The 22,744-nt window shown below is 36.1% G+C and overlaps 4 protein-coding genes across 6 annotated transcripts; all 4 read left to right on the plus strand.

The window, feature by feature from the left end:
- The first annotated feature begins 150 nt into the window (after positions 1 to 150).
- On the plus strand, positions 151 to 2,156 carry LOC132179347 (pyruvate, phosphate dikinase, chloroplastic-like). Its single transcript, XM_059592053.1, has 6 exons — positions 151 to 407; positions 577 to 714; positions 856 to 933; positions 1,421 to 1,512; positions 1,604 to 1,650; positions 2,071 to 2,156. The coding sequence occupies exons 1-5, from the start codon at positions 336 to 338 to the stop codon at positions 1,644 to 1,646; spliced, it is 423 nt and encodes a 140-aa protein (XP_059448036.1). The 5' UTR covers positions 151 to 335; the 3' UTR covers positions 1,647 to 1,650; positions 2,071 to 2,156.
- A 1,089-nt stretch (positions 2,157 to 3,245) lies between these two features.
- LOC132161795 (uncharacterized) lies at positions 3,246 to 5,960 on the plus strand. Its single transcript, XM_059571991.1, has 4 exons — positions 3,246 to 3,607; positions 3,885 to 3,986; positions 4,634 to 4,760; positions 5,357 to 5,960. The coding sequence occupies exons 1-4, from the start codon at positions 3,401 to 3,403 to the stop codon at positions 5,587 to 5,589; spliced, it is 669 nt and encodes a 222-aa protein (XP_059427974.1). The 5' UTR covers positions 3,246 to 3,400; the 3' UTR covers positions 5,590 to 5,960.
- A 794-nt stretch (positions 5,961 to 6,754) lies between these two features.
- LOC132167272 (uncharacterized) lies at positions 6,755 to 9,399 on the plus strand. Of its 3 annotated transcripts, none has more exons than XM_059578185.1 (4): positions 6,755 to 7,658; positions 8,316 to 8,523; positions 8,627 to 8,756; positions 8,998 to 9,399. In XM_059578185.1, the coding sequence occupies exons 1-4, from the start codon at positions 6,790 to 6,792 to the stop codon at positions 9,258 to 9,260; spliced, it is 1,470 nt and encodes a 489-aa protein (XP_059434168.1). In that variant the 5' UTR covers positions 6,755 to 6,789; the 3' UTR covers positions 9,261 to 9,399. The 3 variants fall into 3 exon arrangements, with proteins under 3 accessions (XP_059434168.1, XP_059434169.1, XP_059434170.1); XM_059578186.1 differs by having other exon boundaries at positions 8,993 to 9,178; XM_059578187.1 differs by having other exon boundaries at positions 8,964 to 9,047.
- An 8,163-nt stretch (positions 9,400 to 17,562) lies between these two features.
- On the plus strand, positions 17,563 to 22,165 carry LOC132180633 (uncharacterized). Its single transcript, XM_059593557.1, has 4 exons — positions 17,563 to 17,676; positions 17,824 to 17,932; positions 18,024 to 18,308; positions 21,642 to 22,165. Exons 1-4 carry the CDS (start codon positions 17,563 to 17,565, stop codon positions 22,163 to 22,165), a joined length of 1,032 nt encoding a protein of 343 aa, XP_059449540.1.
- Positions 22,166 to 22,744: the final 579 nt, after the last annotated feature.

The following is a 22,744-nucleotide window of genomic DNA, read 5'->3' on the forward strand; positions in this document are numbered from 1 at the left end:
CCTACAGTGAGGGAAAGATGCTACTCTATGTACATTGCTTATTCCAAAGTCTATTTTGTCTTTTTATTTCTTTTTCTTTGTAGAATATCTGTATGTCACTTGAAACAAGAAAACTGAGTCTGTGTGATTAAACTTCATGCATTTCTAGATATGCTTCTCTACCAAAAATTGATCTCATAGTCATAACGTCAAAATTGATCCGACTTTTTATATTTTTAAGGGATAAAAACCCGAAAAATTCCATCTTCTGAGAAAAAAAATGACATCTTTCATGGCAGGAACTAGGACATCAAGTGAGTCTAATACGAAGTGTTGCAAAGAAGGTGTTATCTGAGATGGGTTCCTCCTTGAGCTATAAGGTGGGGACAATGATTGAAATCCCTAGAGCTGCTCTGGTTGCAGATGAGGTATGGCAAGTTGAATTGTTCCTTCCATGTTTTATGAATACTCTTTATATTTTGAAGCCATCTTCCCCCTCCCCCCCCTCTCTTCTCTCTCTCTTGGTTGTGTACAACTTTGAATGTAGCATTCATTATTGCTTATTAATGCCCTGCATCCTTTAATCATTGCTTATAGATTGCAAAGGAAGCAGAGTTCTTCTCCTTTGGGACCAATGATCTTACACAGATGACCTTTGGTTACAGTAGAGATGATGTTGGCAAGTTTCTCCCTATTTACCTAGCCCAAGGCATTCTGCAAAATGATCCGTTTGAGGTTATCTTATTTTCATGCTTCCTTGGGGTTCATTAGAAGATAGCTTATACTTATAGAAACAAAAGTTTCCCTATTTAAGGGAATGGAGAAAAATTGTAACTGATTTCCTGACACTCAATAGTCCAATTTTGTTGCTCGCAGGTTCTTGATCAAAGAGGTGTCGGTCAGCTCATCAAGATTGCCACTGAAAGGGGTCGTGCAGCTAGGCCTAGCTTAAAGGTATATGGTAACCTTGTATTATGAGCTGCTTGTGCCGTTGAAGTTGAAGTATGTACAAATGTTCTATGGAGTGCTGATAGGATGTTTGGGTTTATCTGAGAAAGATATTATGTCATGATTGTGGCAAAAATAATGCTCCAATCATGTTTATGCAACCATGCAAAGCAATGCATAGCTTCAATTAGCCGTTTATGACTACTTTGGAGTTGCCAGAGGATTTGACTTCATCCATTTTAAGATGGTATGTCAACCTGTCAAGGATGATGGGGCTGCATCTTGCAGCATCCATCGTCACTGCAGAAAGATGAAATGTTTCTGTGGTGCCCTATCATCTATCATCTATCATCAATTGAACCTGATATCAATTCTCAAATCCTTTGAATATCCCATGCAAACAGCTGTGCTAGCAGCTTATTGTCATGGAGAAGCATATAGTTTTGTCTATTGTTTATTTTTCTAGACTTAAGAATATGATGTTGACAAACAGGTTGGAATATGTGGAGAGCATGGTGGGGAACCTTCTTCCGTTGCCTTCTTTGCAGAGGCTGGACTGGACTATGTTTCATGTTCTCCATTCAGGTTGGCTTGACATGGCACTTAATTTGAAATTTTCTATACTGCTTTCACAATACCAAAAAATAAAAAATCCTGATTTGTATTTTATCTACAGGGTTCCAATTGCTAGGCTTGCAGCTGCTCAAGTTGCCGTTTGAGAGGGTAAACTACTTCAACACATGACTTGACTGTGTGCAGTAACTGCAGTGTATATACATATCTCATTTACAGGAACTCACAATAATTACATTGGTGTACAATAAGAAGGCAAAGAAAAAAGGAATGTTATATGAACATTATATAAGTGAAAAAGAGGGGACAAATCCTCCTATGGGGAAGAGAGGATCAGAATAGATGATTCAAAGGAAAAAAAGCTCTGTGAATTAAATAATATCTTCTGTTTAGTATTCTTAAAATAAATATGTAACTGTAAACAACTCGTGATTTGGTACAAGTTAGATATAGATGGTTTTGCTGCTCTGTAGCATGTACATGTAATATTTGGGTCTCCTGTAAATCCACTAAATATGTAAGATTGCTTTCTTTAGATTATTAATGAAAGAAACAATTTGTCTTTTGTAGGTTGGAAAAATGATATGGTTGGTTTGTAAATGAGAAGAGTGAAGAAAGGGGAGAGGGACGAAAATATATATAAATTTTTGTTCCGAGTTTGAAATTATTAGTGTTTTCTTTTTGCCTTCTCCACACAATAAAACATAGGAAAGCAAAAGAAGTCAATTTTATTAATCTTACAGTAAATATGTAAGCATTATCTTGGTATATGAAAAGATTATCTCAATCAATATGCTTTACAAGACATTTTTTTTTTTAACATTGATAAAACAATGATGAAACTGGGGCCACTTGCTCGCTGTTTACAATATCATAGATGCAGTTGAGAATTTTTTTTAACCCAAATTTTATCTATGACACACTCAATAGCTAATATGAGCGGCTGAATTTGCGTCTTTGAGTCTTCACATGATCAATTCTCCAAGACTTCAAATGACACATAATCACTTTCGTACCATCCATTATATGACCAAATTTACTCAAATTTTTACTCTCCACCGCATCGACAAGATAATTAAAACAAAATAAGAAAGAAATTGCATTAAACATATCATTAAGTGTAAAGCAATACCTTTAAAAGCTTTGAGGCTTTCTTTTATATTTTTTAAATGGTGATTGGGATTCCAATTATTACGCCATCTGAATTTTTAACAGAAGTGGTTGTCAAGTTTATCTAGACAAGTGAATTCTGCATCGTAAGTTGTTTGGGAGGTAAGTAGGACTTGGCAACCTCTTTAGTTAGAAATTCGGGCAACTTAATAACATGAATTCTTATCCATCATGTGAATAAGAAAATGCAAATTATATTTTTCAAGGCTAGGGTTTCTTAAATTACTTTACACTTTCACAACTCGTCTTGGGCAGTAATTTTTAGGATTTGGGCTTAAAAAGTGCGGTAAAAACAAATTACAAAATTGATGCTATTGTTTTTTCAATAATCTAAATTGAATTTCCCTTTCTCTCTATTTATTTATTTATAAAAGATTTGAAATTAAGCCAGATCCTAATTTTTGTATCGACTTTGTAATACAGCACTACAACAGAACAAAGAAGGCGTCTTGGTAAAGAGTAATCGTATTGCGTCGAGTTCGACATTCTCGACGCAAGATATATAATTTTCGTTAATTTCATTATAATAAATATATTAAGTCGACCTTTGTTCGACGGCACAAACGTAAGACTTGCCCTCCCCAGTTGGGTCATGGTGGGCGGCCAGACCTGAACTCTCTCTTCCCGACTCCATAGAGCGTCAAAAGCATAATAAAAAAAAAAACCCTACAACTCTCAGCTTTCTCCTTCACTCTCACAAAGTTACTGCTGGATCATTCTACCAAGAAAAATGACCGTTGAGTGCTACGTGGTGGTGCACAACATAGCGAAACGGCACAACGTGGGCACACTGGCCCGGAGCGCCACGGCCTTCGGCGTCTCCGAACTGATATTAGTCGGCCGCCGGGATTTAAACACCTTTGGAAGCCACGGTTCCACCTCCCACCTCCGCTTCCGCCACTTCCACTCCCTCTCTGACGCTCGCCTATTCCTCAAGGTCCGATTAATTCCAAAATGTCTTTTGTTTTGGTTCTTTTGGGTTTGGAATGTAAAATCTTGAACTGGGTGTCTGTGTTTCACGAGAAAGATTGTGATATCTTTGGGTTCTTAGATTAAAAAGTCGGTTCTTTTCGGTTTGGAATGTAAAATCTTTAACTGGGGTTTTGTGTTTCAGAAGAATGATTGTGATATTGTGGGGTCCTATTTAAAAAGCCTTTGTTTTGGTTCTTTTGGGTCTGGAATGCAAATGCGTTAACTCGGTGCTTCTGTTTCAGGATAAAGATTGTGATATTTGTGGGGTGGAGATCACGGACACTGCTATGGCTGTCAATCAGCATCCTTTCAAGAAAAGCACCGCTTTTCTACTCGGAAACGAGGTATGACATTACTATAATTCATGCATACTGATCGAACTACTTCTATTTGAGCACCCATATTTGGGGTTTTGATAGTTATACGTGTTAGTATGAATTTTCTTGTTCTACTGGTAATTTAGGAATTTGGGAGATTTTCAATTAATTTTCTGTTTCTTGATGGAATTTCCATTCAAGTATGAATTCCTGAATCGTATGCTTTATTATTTCAATGACAATGTGCTGAGTCAATTCAATTGTTTAGTAATCATGTTGTTGAGGTGAGGATAATTTTACAACATCTGTTTGCAATCTGTGCATTAATTCCTTGATATCTTTCTTTTGCTGCAAAACACTTGATAGTTTATCGCTGTAGGTTTTTAGCATCACATTAGAGTTGATATATGTAATATAGTGGATAGAAGCTTTCCTTTTGAATATTTGGATGAATCAAATTAAAACCTTATAAGTTTGGGTTGGGCTTGTGTATTCAATCAGTTACCCACGGTACCAACTTGGTGATAAGTTAGAAGTGCCACTGAGGGTTGCGTTGCCATTTTTCTATATTGCACTAAAGCTCAGCAGAAGAAGAAACTGCAATGTAGTTTGTGATCGTTTGGGTAGACCTATTGTTAGGGTATGTTATTTGATGCTTTGTCTTTACTTTGTAGGGAACCGGCCTTTCTGCTAAAGAATGTGAGATATGCGATTTTTTTGTTTATATCCCACAGTATGGATGTGGTACTGCTTCGCTGAATGTTACAGTAGCGGCTTCTATTGTATTGCATCATTTTGGAGGTAATTTGCTTGAACATCATCGAAGTGCTTATTGAATAAGTTGCACCTTTTAGGGTTTCTACTTGCATGCAGTTCATTGTATAAGCATCATAGATAACCAATGAGCTTTAACTCAAATGGCACCTCCTCTCCCGTAATTACAGGGTAGAAGGTGTTGTTGACATGAATTACCATATATTATTTACAGGTAAATTTAAGTAGAGAATTGAATCTTATCTCATGTAAAAAAGGAAGAGACAAATTACTTTGCATTCAAATGAGCAGGTGCGGAGCCACGATAGAGCTTGGGGGCTATTCTCATAATATATATATATTTTTTTAAAAAAAATCTATACAAATTCTTCTAAAAAAAATAAACTTTTAACCGCTCCCCCCCAAGTATTTTTTTTTTTAGTTTTGTCCCCTCAAACCTGAAATTCTAGTTCCGCCCTAGAGAGGAGGGCATCACATTTCAATCAAGTGGAGCCAATTTGCACCGCATACAAGTGTTCTTGAGACATCGATTTCAGTCTCATTTACTTTTGATTGAAAACAAAAAAACTTAGTATATCATTATTGTAGAACTTGACCAACTTCTCACTGGTGGTTATCTTCAGTTTGGGCAGGCTTCCCCGAGAGAAGCCGTGATGGGAGCAAGTTTGTTGTGGCTGAGAGACCTGAAAGACAGATGAGACGAAATTACTGTTCAGAAACAGCTGATGCCATAATTGAAGAGCGCAAATCTAGGAGGGAAAATGCTTCTAATGGTTTCTTTGATGAGAGCGGAAGTAGCAATTCATCCTCTAACTCATCCTCTAACCTTCTGGATGCCCTGTTTGGCAATGATTGATTGATTGATTGAAGGGAGATAACTATTTGATATGATTTGCATCATAAAGCGTTGAGAACAGTGGGTTGTGGGTCTGCATTGGCTCGAGTGTTGTGAAGAGAAACAAACAGCTCGTACATAAGCAGTGCCTTGAGACGCCCATTACTAGAGAAAATTGTTGTTGTAAGTTAACCGATTGAGAGAAGCTTCTTGACAAAAGGGATGTGTTGCAAGTTATGGTGAGAATTTGATGCAATTCCCATGAGTGACTGAGAAGATATTAAATGAGCTTTGATCAATTTGGCTTGGATCATCTCTCTATGTAATTGCATTAGTAAGGATCATATTATTCTTTTCATTTTCTTTCTGATAATTGTGAGAAATTATTTGATTATTCAATCCTCTTCTCTCTCTCTCTCCACCTACCTGTTGACTTATTTTACGTTACATGCACAAGCATCCAAGCCGATGGAAAAGTTAGCTTTATGCTGAGACCCAAAAATCAACTCTGAGATGTCATTACTTTCCTGACGACGGCAATTAAAGTCAAAGTCTGCAACCAACTCACCAGATGACACCAAATATCTATCAACTTACCAAAACAGAGGAGGCAGTCAAACATTTAAAGAACTATATATGGAAGAGTATTCTTTTCGTCAAAGTTGTAATGAAATGTTTTAGGATTCTATTAGACCTACTTCAGAAAGGTTCATTAAAGCTACATTTTTTTTGTCTTAGGTGTTTATTTTTTTCTAACTAAAAAGGTCAAAAGTAGACGATCAACTGTGATCACTTTACCAAGATAGATAATAGTAATCAAGTTTGTGTGACTGATTCTCTATTGCGGAGAGTCGAACTCACGCCTTAATACTTTATCTAATCTCTTTAAAAATTTTCTTCAGACCGCTAACCACTGCCCGTAATTGTCTGAGATTGCTTTCAGAACTATTGTCCTATATGGTTTCACTGATATTGATGGTGGTAGTTGGCTGTGTTAGAAAAAGAAGCTCAACAACACAAGCCATTTTCAACGACCACATCACTTGGAGCAGTTGGAATCTTTCTTTGTCCATTTCGTTTTTCTCTCTCCACCAACATTTGGCTTTTTCACCAAGAACATAGTATTTCATGCTAACTCTATCCTTTATGTTTTCACATGACTTCCCTTGGTCTCAAGTTATTAGAGTGATGGACTGCTAGACCTTCATTATTAAACCAATAATGGTGCCTGAGAATTTTTGCAATGACCAATCATCTTACTTGTTAAGCCTCTTTAGAAGGAAATTCAGGCGCTTCTGCTCGAGGATCCGCCGGCTGATATGGAAGCGCCCCCGGCCAAAAGTTATCATCAAGAGGCTTGGAAAATTGAACTCTAAACTTCAGCCTCAACGGAAACCGGGCATCAATAAATCTACAATTCGTGTAAATGGCCAATTGGGTCATTCCGAAAGGCCGATTTGCGCTGCCACATTCAACGTCGCCATGTTTTCCCTGGCACCTGCTGTTCCAAAGGCTGAAAAACGAGCTACTGTTAATCATGAAGAGGAAGATTATATGAATACTCGTCCCAGGAGTATATTGAAGCAATCTCCCATACGCACAACACTGAGTAGTCCTGACAATGTCTCTAGGCAAAAGGCACTTGCAAGATTGAAGTTAAAGGTTTCCATCAATCTTCCTGATAATGAGATCTCATTGGCAAACACTAAGCTGCTTAGTTCTATGGAAGATGATGAGGAAGAGGAATCATCAAACATGACTTCTAGAAAAGTCCATAGAAGTGGGGTTCCAGTGAGGTCTCCTGTGTGCTTTCCTTCTAGTATGATTATCAGTCAAAGTGATGATTACTTGGGAAGCGGCAGAACCATCCTGGAAGTACTCAGAGAGGTGGATGCTGATATATTGGCCTTGCAAGATGTGAAGGCAGAGGAGGGGAAAGGCATGGGGCCTCTATCTGATTTGGCAGCTGCCTTGGGGATGAAATATGTCTTTGCTGAGAGCTGGGCACCAGAATATGGTAATGCTGTCCTCTCAAAATGGCCAATTAAGAGGTGGAAAGTCCAGAAGATTGCAAATGATGATGATTTCAGGTATTTTTCCTTCTGCAGACTGACTTTATTTGGAAGCATAATCAGCCTAGTTATATTATTATTACTCTTTTTATTATAATTATGACATGCTGTACTTGGTTTTCCTAGAACAGAAAGCCATAAAAATCATGAATCTAAAAGTTGTCCTAAAGCTATTGGCATATCTGAGAAACAAGGGTATTGCCAAGACAGTCTTGTAATATCAAAATATGATCTTCCTATGAAAATATTTTTTTGGCATTTGACTTGTATGAAAAATCAGTGAAGACGACAACCTCCATATATAAGTGGTGGATTCCGGTAAACTCCGGCTGCGGATTTCAGCAACTTCCGGCGGTGACTGCGACTTTCGACAATGGTGGAGAATGAACTTCGATAAAGAGTTCGTGCAAGAAGAAGAAGCTCAAACTCGGAAATGGTTTATAGTTTTAAAATAGAAAAACTATTTGATGAAATTAAAGAAGATTTTCTAAGTCAAACGAAAATGTTTTTGGTTTGACCACAATTTTTTATCGTGCCAAACACAAAAAAATAAGAAAAACATTTTTCAAAAACCATTTTACGTTGAAACAAAAAACTAGTAATTTATAACTGGAAAGTCGTTGGCACAATAGCTGTGAACCCTCTTAACTCTTTTATGTATAATGTTGAATTCAGGAACTTACTAAAGGTGACAATTGAAGTGCCATGGACTGGAGAAGTTGACTTCTACTGCACCCAACTTGATCATTTGGATGAGAATTGGAGGATTAAGCAGATGAACGCAATAATTCAATCAACTGATCGCCCCCACATACTGGCAGGGGGTCTTAATTCTCTCGATGTATCAGATTACTCATCAGAGAGATGGACAGACATTGTCAAGGTAACACATTGCTACATTAAATGTCTTATGTTCTAAGACAATCTACATAAGTTGCAGCGTGTCATTGTCGTGTGATACTAATCCAATATAATATGTAAAGCAGTATTATGAGAAGATAGGAAAGCCTACGCCAAAGGTAGAGGGGATGAAGTTTTTGAAGGGGAAAGGCTATAAAGATGCAAAGGACTTTGCAGGGGAATGTGAGCCGGTGGTCATCCTTGCCAAAGGCCAAAGTAAGTGACCTTTGTCTCGGTTTCTTTTGGCACGTTAAAAGCACATATTTTTGTCGTAGCGTTAAAAGAGTTGGAAAAAATTCTATTAAAAAATATGTACTTTTCACGTGCTATTAGAAAACATGACAACGTTATAGACTGTTCCTTCAACTAATTTTTTTTTTTTTAAAAAAACCTCTGTTGATATTCTTTTTTTTTTTTTGAAAGAATTTTTCGTGATTGTGGATTGTTGGTAGAACAGATGTTCAGGGGACATGCAAGTATGGAACCCGAGTGGATTACATATTGGCATCATCAGATTCATCGTACAAGTATGTTCCAGGTTCATACTCTGTGATTTCATCAAAAGGAACTTCTGATCACCACATTGTAAAGGTTGAAATGAAGAAAGTAGGGGAGAGTGCTCAAGAGATTGCCTTTAGACAACCCAGGAAGATTAAACAAAAGGTTGTAAGAGTCACAAACCAGTGTTATTCAAGAGGTATTTGGCTGCTAAAGCCCTAGCTTAATTGCTAAGTAAAATTGTAATATTTGATGGTAATTAACTAATTAGGGTTAAATACTAATCTGGTCAACGTGGCTTACCACTTTATGGAAAAGCCGATTTGGTTTTCAAAAGTGACAAATAGTTGGTGTGCTTTTCATGTTTATTAGAACTTTTTGTCAAAAAGAGAAATAATTTGAATCAATATTTTGTACATATTTTTCTCATATCATCTTACAAATCAACCATACATATATGTCAATGTAATATTTTGCACATATTTCTATCATATCTTACAAATTAATTATTAAATTGGTGGACTTATGTGGACCCTAAAAAATTTAATGATTGATCTCTTGAATTTGCAAAAGAATATGAAAAAAATATGAACAAATTATTGACATCAATCATCTCTTTAAAAAAAAGAAAAGGTTTTCAAAATTGACTGCTTCTCACAATACTTTTGGTCTTTTGCCTTGTTCTGATCCCTTGTAATTTCTTTTTGACTCTCTGTCTTCCTGCTTTGCTCCCCTCCCCGTCTTGCTCCCTTCCCCTTCTTTCATGTATGGCTTAGAATATATATAGCATACAAATTTTTTTTTTTTTTTTTTTTTTTTTTTTTTTTTCATGTGAAACTCCCTTTTCCTAAAGCTCTTTAAAAAAAAATTATTTCAAAATACTCTCAAACCATATATATATATATATATATAGGAAAAGGGAGTTCCACTTGAAAAAAAGAACAAAAGAAAAAAAAGGATATTTGTATGCTATATATAAGGTCCACTTACATCAAGGATACTTGTAAAATGCCACGAAACTCACTGAGTCTCTCTCTTGGTATAACCCAATACATATTAATTCATTAGAATTGGTGAGGGCAAATAAATTTTTAAAGAAAATGACTCAACAACGCTATGCCCAATACCCCCCGGCCAGGTGAGGAAAAATCCATTATGTGGATGATGGTGGGTAACCCACCCCCACCCTCACGTTCTCCCATGATTCACCCTAGCACTAGAAAGGCTGGGTCGTCAAGCAACCCCACTGGCCATTACCACCCACCCGAGGGAATCACTCCACAGTCCACTATATTATATATGAGTGTATTTTCTGTGTGGTCATGGTGACTTTTGTGCCACCATTAAGGAGGTGACACCTCAGCCTATTATACTAAGCTTACACTTAAAAAAAAAAAAAGACAACTAATTTTTGTTGGCAGCCACCCCTAGTGGGGGAGGGGTTGGCCAGCCAACCACTCCTTTAATTTTTGTTTTTTGTTTTTAAACAAATTAATTAATTTTTTAATTTTCTCTCATATTTGGTATAATTTGGTGTGGTTGCATTTTTTTTTTTAAATTATGTTTCATGCTGATGTGTCAGGTTATGAATGATGGGCACAAAAGATGGGTTTTGTGCACTATTCACATAGAATTTATTTGATGTAGGACAATATTTAACTATATTTTTGGTAAAAACGAAAATAAGAAAAATATCAAAAATAACTACACCAACAGTATCATTGTTTTCTTTTTGTTGGACGGATGACTGATGAATTTAAATTAAGAATTTTCAGCCGGCTTTGGCTTATGTTATGCATTTTGTGTTTCTTTATTCAGACCTATTATCATTTAATAACATGCAATGCATTAGATGTTGTTACCCTTTATTTTTTAATTTTATAACTTTTTGGTTATACTTTGATAATGTATATAATATTTGTCACACCCAACTCCCTTTCTACGTGGGTGAAATTGGGGGTGTGAACCATACAATACCTTTGCTGCTTCAATAAATTTTACCTTGACAAACGCAGTAGGCTTTCTACGTGGATGAAATTGGGGGTGTGAACCATACAATACCTTTGCTGCTTCAATAAATTTTACCTTGACAAACGCAGTAGGAATTTAAGAATATATATATATATATTTGTTTTTTTTTTTTTATAAAAAACTACTACACTAAAACAATGTCATAAATAATTAACATTAACTTTCGGTTGACAAAACCATCCAGGCTTATATATATATATATATATAATAAAGTTTTGCACATTTGGTTTAGAAAAAAAAAAAAAAAAGGGTTTAGAAAAAAAAAGTCTTGCACATTCCCCATATCATAAACTGTTGCACATTACGGTACAAATACCCACTAACCATTTTTTGTTTTTTTGGGACCATATTACTTCTAGCCTTATCACTTGGTGGCTCCTTCTAATTGTTCTGCTCAATTAATGATAGCGTGAATGGGCATTTGTTTACTTTAACTTAACAAAGTCTTGCTCTTAAGTCCTCATCCAAGTTTAGGTCTATGTCAACTTTGGTCTTTCTTTACTATATACACTTCTAGCATTTTATTTATTTAAAAAGAAAGCATCCAAAGTGATAAAAATCAGGACGTAGCTGGCCCTACGGTGGTATTTTACCAGTATTCAATTTTTGTAGACACTTAGAAAATTTAAAACATAGTTTTTTGTGCTAAAAACTGAAAATGTGGTTACGATTAGTGGTTTTAGTCTATAACCGCTAATCGTAAATGTCTAGACGGTTAGTAAAATTGGCTAACTACCTCAGCTAACCGGTAGTTAGTAGTTAATAACCCTAATAATCACGAACTGCTTTTTAAATGATTTTTTTTTTTTTTTTAAGTTGAAAAATGAAAAAAGAAAAAGAAAAAAAAAGACGTTTATATGGTAATACGATAATACCCTACTATATACGACATCGTTTGTGGATTTTTATACATTTATATATATATATATATATATAAATACAAAACGATGTCGTTTCATGTACCATATATATATAAATATGCGGTTAGCGATTTTTCTCTAGCCACATTCAAAAAGGGTTAGCGGTTAGTGCAGTAAGCTGTTAGCAGGTGATTAATTCACCCATAGTAGGTATCTCACCAATATTGTGAGATGGATGGTATCAAGTTATTTAGAGAATTTTTTTTAAAGAGTGCACCTTTATAACAAGTCAGATGCATAGGCACCATTAAGGGTTGTGGTTCAATAACTTAAGGAAATAGCAAGTAGTGAAGGCTTGTATTAGAGCGAGGGTTTGAAACTCCGCAACATATACTTGATTAGTATTAGTCGCATTGGATTTTCATTGATGCTTTGGTGGGTCTGAGTCAAGCTATAGATCAGTCAGACTTGAGGGAGTGCTTGCAGTTTCTCCTATGTGGCTCCCAGTGAGTAAGTGCAACTATGGTCACGCTCAGGTAAAAATAAAAAAAGTCAGATGTGCAGGCCGATATAGGAATGTTGAATTATATTTCATATTCTACTACAGGAATTGCGTTCTTTATTGAGATGTTATTTTGAAAAGAAAAGTTTGAATTTATAAAATATCTTACAGAGGTCTTGATCCCAAAAAGGAGAAAAGAATTGTTGCGGAAAGTAAAATTTATGTTAAAAGTAAAGATCATTTTCTGAAAGCAAGATTTGTTTCTAAAGATTTTATTTTTCATTTAGAGTTTCCTTATGAAATTTCCAAGAGAGAAATCAAAGGAGAAGAGAAGCAAACTTTAGAGCTCATAATGTAGCAAAGCTAGCCGTCTGATTACGTTTGGACGAAGGATTTTCAAAGTTGTATTTGTGATATGTACTATCAAAACAATCTGTACGTCTACTTAATTATTTTGAATGAAACTTTTCTGATTGATCCTAAAAGTAAAGCGTGCAAACTCAAAACCAACTTTTATTTACATGATTTCTTTTGAGGAGAAGATGGGGAAGATCACGTGCATGCTGTCTCGATTGGAAAGTAGTCAACAAAGGCCACCTTAGGGAGATTTAACAAGGCCCTACAAATTAAAGGCCTTACAAGCAGATGAAAGATCTAACTCAATGAAAAACATAAAATAGCTTCAAGAAGAATCAAAGACTTGATAGAGAAAAAAAGGTTTGAGGTAGAAACAAACGGAACCTTAGGGAGATTTAACAAGGCTTTGCTTATGAAACAATAATGTTGGAGGCTATTCATCACTAAGAATTTTTAAAGCCAAGTATTATCCGATCGAGTTGAACATTTTTGGATGCAAGGTGGAGTAATAGACCCTCATTTGCTTGGCAAAGCATATGGTCAACTTAATATCTCCTCAAAGCAAGGCTTCAATGGGGTATAGGAGATGTTGATTGGGATACAATATGAAAAGATAAGTAGTCATTTTAGACGGAGATGCTATACGGATAGTTCAGGCCTTAAACGCCCAAGGACGTTTAAGGCCAGGCCTAATTAAAACAATCTGTACGTCTCCTTATTAATTATTTTGAATGAAAGTTTTCTGATTGATTCTAAAAATAATGCATGCGTCCAAACTCAAAACCAACTTTTATTTACATGATTTCTTTTGCGGAGAAGAGGGGAAGATCACGTGCATGCTGTCTCGCTTGGAAAGTAGTCAACAAAGGCCACCTTGAGCAAATCAACACATAATTAAATAGATAAATAAAAATGGGGAAATGAAGACATCATTTTATTCGATGTCTTCTACCACGCTATATGTAACATTTTTAACGCGCTAGTTGCTCTTATTCTATTGAAAAGTAATAACCAAGTTGCTTTTGATAAAGAGGGAGTACTTCCCTATAAACAGTGTCGGTACCTTATCAACATTTTTTATTTCGAGATGGACGGTCAAAATTGAATAAGGAAAAATGATGGCAAGGAAATGAACGGTTAAGATTCAGTAAGGGAAAACGACATGGTGGGTGACCAAAATTTAGTCAGTTGATGGTGTTTTGGAATCTAACAAGTGTCGTTATTTTTGGAGTACCATACGAGGAAGATGATTTGATTATCGTAAATGAAGGGACTTAGTTTGTATTAAAAATTATTGAAATATTCGTAAAAGCTCTATAAACAAAGCATTGTAGTCAAATCAAATATGAAGGAAAGATGTAGCATATAAGGTTTAGAGACGTGTTACATATACCAAAAGTTGGTTTCCAAATGTGTATTACAATATCAAGAGATTTATTATTTTGGGAAATGTGTCATCAACTCATGAGATTGTGGCATATCATTTGTGAATCAACTTTTGAAACAAAAATTTGAGATGTTTAACATTCCTCTAAGGTTTAAATGTATATATATAGTAGGTCATAGGCCCAACGACCTTAAACACAATGTTTTTCTCTCTTTCATTTATCTCTTTATATTATTATGAGATTATATAACGTCTTTACTCATGTGAATCTAATTTTTTTTTTAAAAAAGTTGAATGGAGGAAAAAGAGAAGTATATTAAGTTCGTCTATGCATGGGCGATGAGTAATGCTATATATAAGTCACTCTTGTGTCACTCAAAAAATGATGTAACTTTTAAAATCACCATTAATCTTAGAATTGATTATTATTAAATTTTAACCAAATGCTAATTTTAAAAAACACTCTTCCATCTCTCCAAGAAAACAAAAAATAAAAAATTTCTTCCCCTCACACCACATATCCGCCTGGTTCCAAACAAAGTCTTTGTTAAAGTAAAATTTATTTAGTTGCTGTTGCGTCCACCAAGGCCTGGCATCCGAGGATTGATATATTTTTTTTTTGGTAAGCGTGATGAATAATTATGAGCAAGTTGCGCTTAATAACGAAAAAGTAATTCTGAAGCATTATCTCTCACCGTTTCTATAAATATTGAAGTTTTTCTAGTGGCAACTGAACCAGTATTGCAGAGTGGGACTAACAACTACAAGCGTCCGTCTCTAAACCTGTAAGTAATCACTGCTTCATTTATGCATCATTAATGTTTCCCTTTGCATCAATATATAATATGCGATGAAGTTTTAACTTTTAATTTGATCAAATAACACTTGTATGTTGTGAGGTTTCCTCAAGAAAGATGTGAAGCATGCATGCATGTTTTATTGTAGATCTCTTTATACGGTTTATTAATTAGATCATCATTGTCCACTTTTCTCTCCACCTCCTTGTGAGGTTCTCCTTCCACCTTGTTTGGCTACCTGAGGGAGGAGGGATGGAATTTTTTCCCTCCCTCCTCCCTTCCACCCTTGATCTCCTTCATTTTCTTCTCTTTTTCTCTTGTTTTCTCCTGTTCTCTCTTTTGTTTCCTATCATTTTTTCCCCTTCACAGCAGCTCCCATTGCTCCTCCACCATCACCGTTCAGCACAGTCCCATCTCCGCCACAGATCGGCTGAGCCCAGCCTCCACCTGCCATCCATCAGCCTCCACGGCCCCCAAACTGGTGTTTCTCGATTTGGTTTCTTCAAAACCCGATCTGTCAACATCAGTTCGCTCCTCCATCATATTAGAAATGAGTTTTGAGCCTAACTCAACCCAAAAGCTAGCTCAAGAGTTGAAGTTTCCCTTCACCCTTATAAATGACCAATCTTCTTAATTCCAAGGCAATGTGGGACTTCCAACACGCCTCCTCACGTGTGGCGGGAGGACATCCAAGCCAACACCTGCGACAATGGGTGACGGTGGGCCACAACCATTTGGGCTAGGCTCTGATACCATATTAGAAATGGGTCTTGGGTCTAACTCAACCCAAAAGCTAGCTCAAGAGTTGAGGTTTCTCCTTTCACACGTGCCTCACCACCATGCTCTATAGCCTCTTCGCTTCCCAACGCAACCATTTGCACCTCTGTCCGGCCAACACTCGTGGGAGCCTGAGCCACACGTGCCTGAGAGTGGATCTCACTCGCGGACACGTGGTACACACGCTCCGGAGCGTGGACAGCTGTCATCCACGCGTGGCTCCTCTGCTCTGTCCTTCGCCCACCTAGCTCCACCCCTACCGGTGTTTTGTGGTATTTTGCTCATTTGATTTTGGCCCTCCAGTCTCCATCACCGGCTTGTGTACTTCACGCTCCGGTGTGTGGCTTACACTCGCCGGCCCAGAATCTCGCTCCATTGCTGATGTTGCTGAGGGGTTTTTGCTTTCTTTATTGTATTTTGCTTTGCTTTGTGTCTTGTATTTCTGTTTGTTGTGTTTCGTTGTTTTTTTGTGGGTATTTATCTCCATGAGCTACTCTAGTTTGATATTTTTGTGGAGATTGCTTCATCAATCAATCGGAGATCAGTTCTCCCCTACAGCAGATCCAGATGGTAATTCAGTACCTCTCCTTCAACAACCTCCTTTTGGAGGGTGTTGTTTCAAAGCTAGTTAGATCTTTGGCTTGCTTAAAACACGACTTTGATGGTGCCATTTCTTGGTCTGTTGACCAAGATCCAGAGGACCGGGCCATTTTTTGGCCCATTTCTTATTTGTTTGTATTTTTTGCATTGTATTGTTGTTTTGGGTTTGTTGTTGGGAGCCCAAACCTTTTTCGGTTTTTTGATTCATATACCCTTTTCTTATTTGCTGGAAAAAAAAAAAAAAAAAGTTCATCATTGGAGTAACAAGAAAGTAATTAAAATCCATGCTTCCTATTTAATGAGTTTATTAGTCCTAATTATATTATGAAATAGTGTAAAAAAAAAAAGAAAAAAAAAAGAGGAACAGGGTAAAATAGTCCAAATAAAAAATAAAAGTATAATTTTACCCTTCTTCTATAATTAACTTGGTTGAGAACATGGTCGCTTTTCATTTTTAAGGTTGAAAGACCGATAGATGAAATAGATGGGAAAAAAGTGTAGAAGTTAGAGTTGGGGAGTGTGCTGAGTCTTGAAAGTGAGTTTCAGGGTTACTTGGCAAACAATTGTTGGAACCTACGATCAAACAATTTTGTCTCACATAGGGCAATTAGAATTGAACATAAATATATAGTTAAAATATTTGCGTATTTATGATTAAATAATTTCTTAAAATATTTATACATGTATATAATTAAGTATACATATTTTTCGGCCTAAAAATTGAGTTTGATCGCTATCAATTATTAAACTTGAGCATTGACAAATGTTTTGGTCTATGTTATAGTAAGACTTACCGAATATTTCCATTGGAGGAGTTAGCAATCCTTACTTTTCGTTCACAAGCATTATTTCACGAAATTCCATGAAGACAAAATGGACATCGAAGCCTCTACATATATCGGTCCTGAACATGATCAAACAACAAGTGTACAATTTTTAGTACAATTTGTAGTACTAAAAATAAAACAAGAACTTAAAAACAAATAAATAAATAAAAACCATGGGTTTAATTTCCCACAATATTCTGTGTAATCGTGTATTTCGATCCTTAGGTTTTCCGAACAAATATTTATTAATCAGAAAACAAATAAGAAGTAACAAATGATTATAACACAATTAATAGTCTGCAAGGAGATTAGGAAAGTCGATCAATGAATTGCTATTATTACTGTACATAACCATATTCCTTCTATTTTACATTGACAGATTAAACATGGAAATAAAGGATGCCTCGAGTACAGCTGTTCTTGAAGTTCTTGAGAAAGATAATTATGTGGCTTGGAGTGTTCGGGTGAAAACCTATTTGATGGCTCAAGATCTCTGGGAAGTAGTTGAAGCAACCACCCAACCTCCTCAGCAAGATTCATCAAAAAAGAAAAAAAAGAAAAAACAAGAACAATCTAAGCAAGAAGATGATGAAGCTGCTTTCAAGGCATGGAGGAAGAAGAATTCCATGGCTTTAAATGTGCTCCAGGTTTCATGCGGGCCGGACGCATTGTCTGAGATTAGGGAGACCAGTTCGGCTAAAAGTGCATGGAATATTTTGGCAGAAAAGTACAACGTCTCTAAGAATACTAACTCAGGTCTCTCTCTCTCTCTCTCTCTCTCTTTGCGTGTGAAAAATGCACAAAAAATGCACAGGCATACTCAAATAAAGGTTGCTTTTGAGTGCAGTTGTTCTTCAAGTTCTTGAGAAAGATAATTATAAGGAATGGAGTGTTGGGGTGAAAACCTATTTGATGGCTCATGACCTTTGTGAAATAATTGAAGCAACCACCGAACCTCCAAAACAAGAAGATGATGAAGCTGCTTTTAAGGCTTGGAGTAAGAAGAATTCCATGGCCTTACATGTTATCCAAATTTCATGCGGACCAAACACATTTTCTAAGGTTATTGAGATTAGTTCCGCAAAAATTGCTTGGGATAAGTTGGCAGAAGAATATAACTTGCCCAACTCAGGTACTCTCTCTCTCACCCGCTCTAAATAGTGCATATGCTCGAACATTATTCGATCTAAAAGTATAATAAGATTAAAGGAAAAAGCAAAATTATTCAGGGAAAATAATGCTTTCTTGTGATTTCAACTTAGTCATCTAATTTTCAATTTTGATAATGGGAAAATATATATAAATTTCTTAGGTCAACGCACTTTTTTTAAAAGCTTTTTGGGTATTTTTTTTTGGAAATTTTCGATAACTGAAACTACTAGAAACCCCTACCGTCAATTTTTGTTAATTGCCATTAGCCCACTCAAAACTCACCTGTTTTATCTTATTAAAATATTAATTTTTTATTAATTTAATTTTTAAAAATTAAATTAAATTTAAAAAAAAAAAAATTCGAAGGGTGGCTTGTGGCCACCCCCAGGTGGTTTGGGGTGGCTCAAGCCACCCCATGGCTGGAAAGGGGTGGCCGCGAGCCACCCCATTGGGGGTTTGGGGTGGCTCCCAAACCACCCTTGGGGTGGCCCACCCTGGTCACTCTTCAAATTTTTTTTATTTTTTATTTTTATTTTTTTAAGATTTAATTTTTTAAAATTAAATTAATAAAAAATTAATATTTTAATCAAATAAAACGGGGAGTTTTGAGTGGACTAACGGTAGTTAACAAAAATTGATGGTAGGGAGTTTTCTAGTAGTTTCGAGTTACCCAGGGACATTATTTCCAAAAAAAAATACCCAAAGAGTTTTTTAAAAAAACGCGTTGACCTAAAAAGTTTATATATATTTTCCCTTTGATAATTATGTTTAAAAATATCTACTTCATCAATTTATTTTTGAATGAATTTACGATGTACCATGTGAAACCACTATTGAGAAATTTAGTTTGCGTTTGACAAGTCCTGTCGCATTTGCGTTTCTAATTGAAAAACTTAACAAAATAAAATAAACAATATAATTAAAAAGTAAAAAGAAGAGTGGTGGCGTGTGGTTGCCCTTCACAAGGACACTCTTCTGTTAGGAGAGACCTCATTTCACAAACATCATTTTTTTTTTTTTTAAATGATAATTTAATTTAATTTAATTATTTTTATTTAGTACCTAGGTTTTCACTTTTTTTTTTTTTTTCTTCTTCTTCTTCTTCTTCACATGGATTTCAAATTATATTCGAGATTGTACCTAACTTATGGGTAATGACCAATTTAATACCCTCGTTACATTCCATCAACCGAACCAATTTCGGCCACTCCATTCCGGCCCTGGGGTGGCTCAGCCACCCTCAATGGCCAAAATGGGGTGGTCGGTGGCCAAAATAGGGTGGCTGGGCCACCCATATTTGTCTTTTTTTTTTTTTTGGTAAAGTCCACTTAACCCTCTCAAACTACCATCCCAATAACAATCTACCCCCCAAACTATCAATTACGACAATTTACCTCATAAACTACCAAAACAATGACAATGAACCCCCCAATGCTAGCAAAATGACGAAATTATCCCTATAAAATTTTCAATAAGACAAAAATACCCTTAAAATTTTGAAGAAAAAAAAAATTAATTTTTAGTATTTTGTTTTTATTTTAGTAAGGGTAATTTCGTCATTTTTTAAAAATTGGGGGTACATTGTCATTGTTTTGGTAGTTTGGGAGTAAATTGTTGTAATTGATAATTTGGAGGGTAAATTGTCATTAGGGTGGTAGTTTGAGGGGGTTAAGTGGACTTTACCCCCCGCTTTTTATTTTTTTTTATTTTTATAACTTCTGATTTTTTTAATTAGATTTATGATTTTTTTTTTTAAAAAAATTTTGTTGGGACATGTGGCATATATGTTTTTGTTATAACACGTGTCAGTATATTAGTTTGATTGATGGAATGGTGACAAAGGTACTAAACCAATATTTATGCATAAGTCAAGTATCATCTATGATACAAATTAAAACGTAGGTGAGAAAAAATAAAAAAGTGAAAACCTTGGTACTAAAAAATTTATTAATCCTTATATTTAAGGTAAAACTGCCTAGTAAAAGATACAATTAACATATATATGACATATCATAAACGAGCCATGTTCATTAATTTAGCGAACTTATATAGCACATGGTCAACTAATTGGACGCTAGATTGATGAGGCTACTCAAGACCTCAAGCTAGGCCTTGAAGCTGTAGGAATACATGCTGAACGGGCAAGGCTTAGGTGCGGTCCAACTAAACTACTGCAATCTGCGGTAGTTTAGTTGGAAGGTTGAGGTCTTCCAAAGGGGTTTTGAACCCCAAAACGGCAGTAGGTCCTCCTTCCATTTAAAAAAAAAATTGACCCCGTTAACTCCCATCCCATCCCCGTTAACTCTCTCTTCTTCGTTTCACCCAAATACATTTTGTGGTCCAATCTGATTTCCAGATGCTGATTTGTCGGTTCGGATTTTGCCAAGAGAGGAGAAAAAGAGGGGAAGATTTGATTTACAGTTGTTGATGGTTTTGCTAAGAGAGAGAGAGATGAGAGAGGGGGAAATTTTGAGGTCACCGTCATTTCAGGGCTTACCCATAGCGCACCAGAGGGGAATACTATCGAGGATCTACCCATAGCGCTCAGAGGGCCGGCATCGATTTTGGGTTTAGTAGCTTCAAGTTTTCCCATGTTTTAAGGCCGGCGTCGATTTTGTCTAATTTTTGGTTTTTCTACCCATAAGAATGTATTTCAGTGAGGGGAAGAAGAGAGAGTTAACTGGGCAGGAAGTTCCACATTTTAGGGCCAGCGTCGATTTTGTCTGATTTTTGGTTTTTCTACCCATAAGAATGTATTTCGATGAGGGGAAGAAGAGAGAATTAAGGGGCAGGGAGTTCCTTCCTCAGGGATGAATGTATTTGGGTGAGGGGAAGAAGAGAGAGTTAACGGGGATGGGATAGGTGTTAACGGGGTCAATTTTTTTTTTTTTTATTATTATTATTTTTTAAATGGAAGAGAACCTACTGCTGTTTCGAGGTTCAAAACCCCATAGAAGATCTCAACCTTCCAACTAAACTACCGTAGATTGCGGTAGTTTAGTTAGACTGCACCTAAGCCTCGCCCATAAAATAATATTAGATGGGTCTCTATTTATAAAGAAACAATATGTAGTAAGCAACATGATTTTATTATTTTTGGACAATAATTAATTAGTTCACTCAATTCTTATTGGTAGTGCAGGGTATAGTAGACTATCTAACCAAAAGTTAGTCGGTAAATTATTGATTTTTTCAATTCAACCATCAATTTAGTTACTTAATTTGTCGATTGTGCATTATATATATTATATATATATATATATATATATATATATATATATATATATATATATCCACACAAATTTAATTGCAGGCAGCGACAACAATGGGAACGTTGACCATGTTCTTCGACATGAGGCCTTAAACAAGGCAGTGCGTAGTGGTGATTGGAACACTGCAGAGGAGTTTCTAAACGGCAATCCCGGTGCAGCAAGGGCACAAATCACACTTTTTGGCGAGACGGCTCTTCACGTCGCTGTTAATGGAGGGCATGAAGATATAGTGGAGAAGTTGGTGGATTTAATGTCGGAGCAAGACATGGAAATACTTAATAGCTTTGGTAACACAGCTCTGTTTAATACAACTGTTGCTGGAAACTACAGGATGGCAGCGTGCATGGCTAGAAAGAACAGCAACTTGCTCAGCATTATAGATAATCAGGATAAACAAATTCCGGTTGTTAAGGCTATTTTCTATGGGCATATAGAATTGGCTCGCTATCTCTATTCTCTCACTCCACGGGATGATCTAACACCAGAAAAAGGCGTCCACGGGGCTACACTTTGTACCCAGGCTATATATACCAGAAATTTAGGTAACAACCAACTCTTCGCCTAAGTCTTAACAATCCATCGTTCATTATGAGATGTGCTATATAGAATGTTGTGGTCCTTCTCGATCTCATTCTTTCATTTTTTACAAAATCATCATTGAATCTATGGTATCTGTGTAAAATTGGAGGACGGTACATGGATCACACCATACAAACACTCATTTCTCGTTCATTATTTTTGATCATTTGCAATCTTCGCAATATAATTCCCTTTTTGTTCAATGTTTTCTGTACGTTGCTGGCACGACACAATAGATATTGCTTTGGATTTAATTCAGTGGTGTCCACGTTTGGCTCTTGCTCTAGACTATCAAGGTTCTTCCGCATTGTACGCTTTGTCCTCTATGACTTCTGCATTCCTGGGTGGAGAGCAGCTCGTATTTTGGAAACGATGGATCTACTCTCGTTAGTATTTCTCTTTGCTTCTCATTATTATTAGTACTGAAAAATTCATATAACTTTCTCAAACTATCACCCAATTATCAATATGTTCGTTAAAATATTATTTGACTCGATTAATAGTTTATGAAGACATTGATAATTGAGCGATAGTTTGAGGAGTATATGGACTTTTTTCTCATTTA

This window comes from Corylus avellana, chromosome ca1 (genome assembly GCF_901000735.1).
Source record: "Corylus avellana chromosome ca1, CavTom2PMs-1.0".
Classification (NCBI taxonomy): Eukaryota; Viridiplantae; Streptophyta; class Magnoliopsida; order Fagales; family Betulaceae; genus Corylus; species Corylus avellana.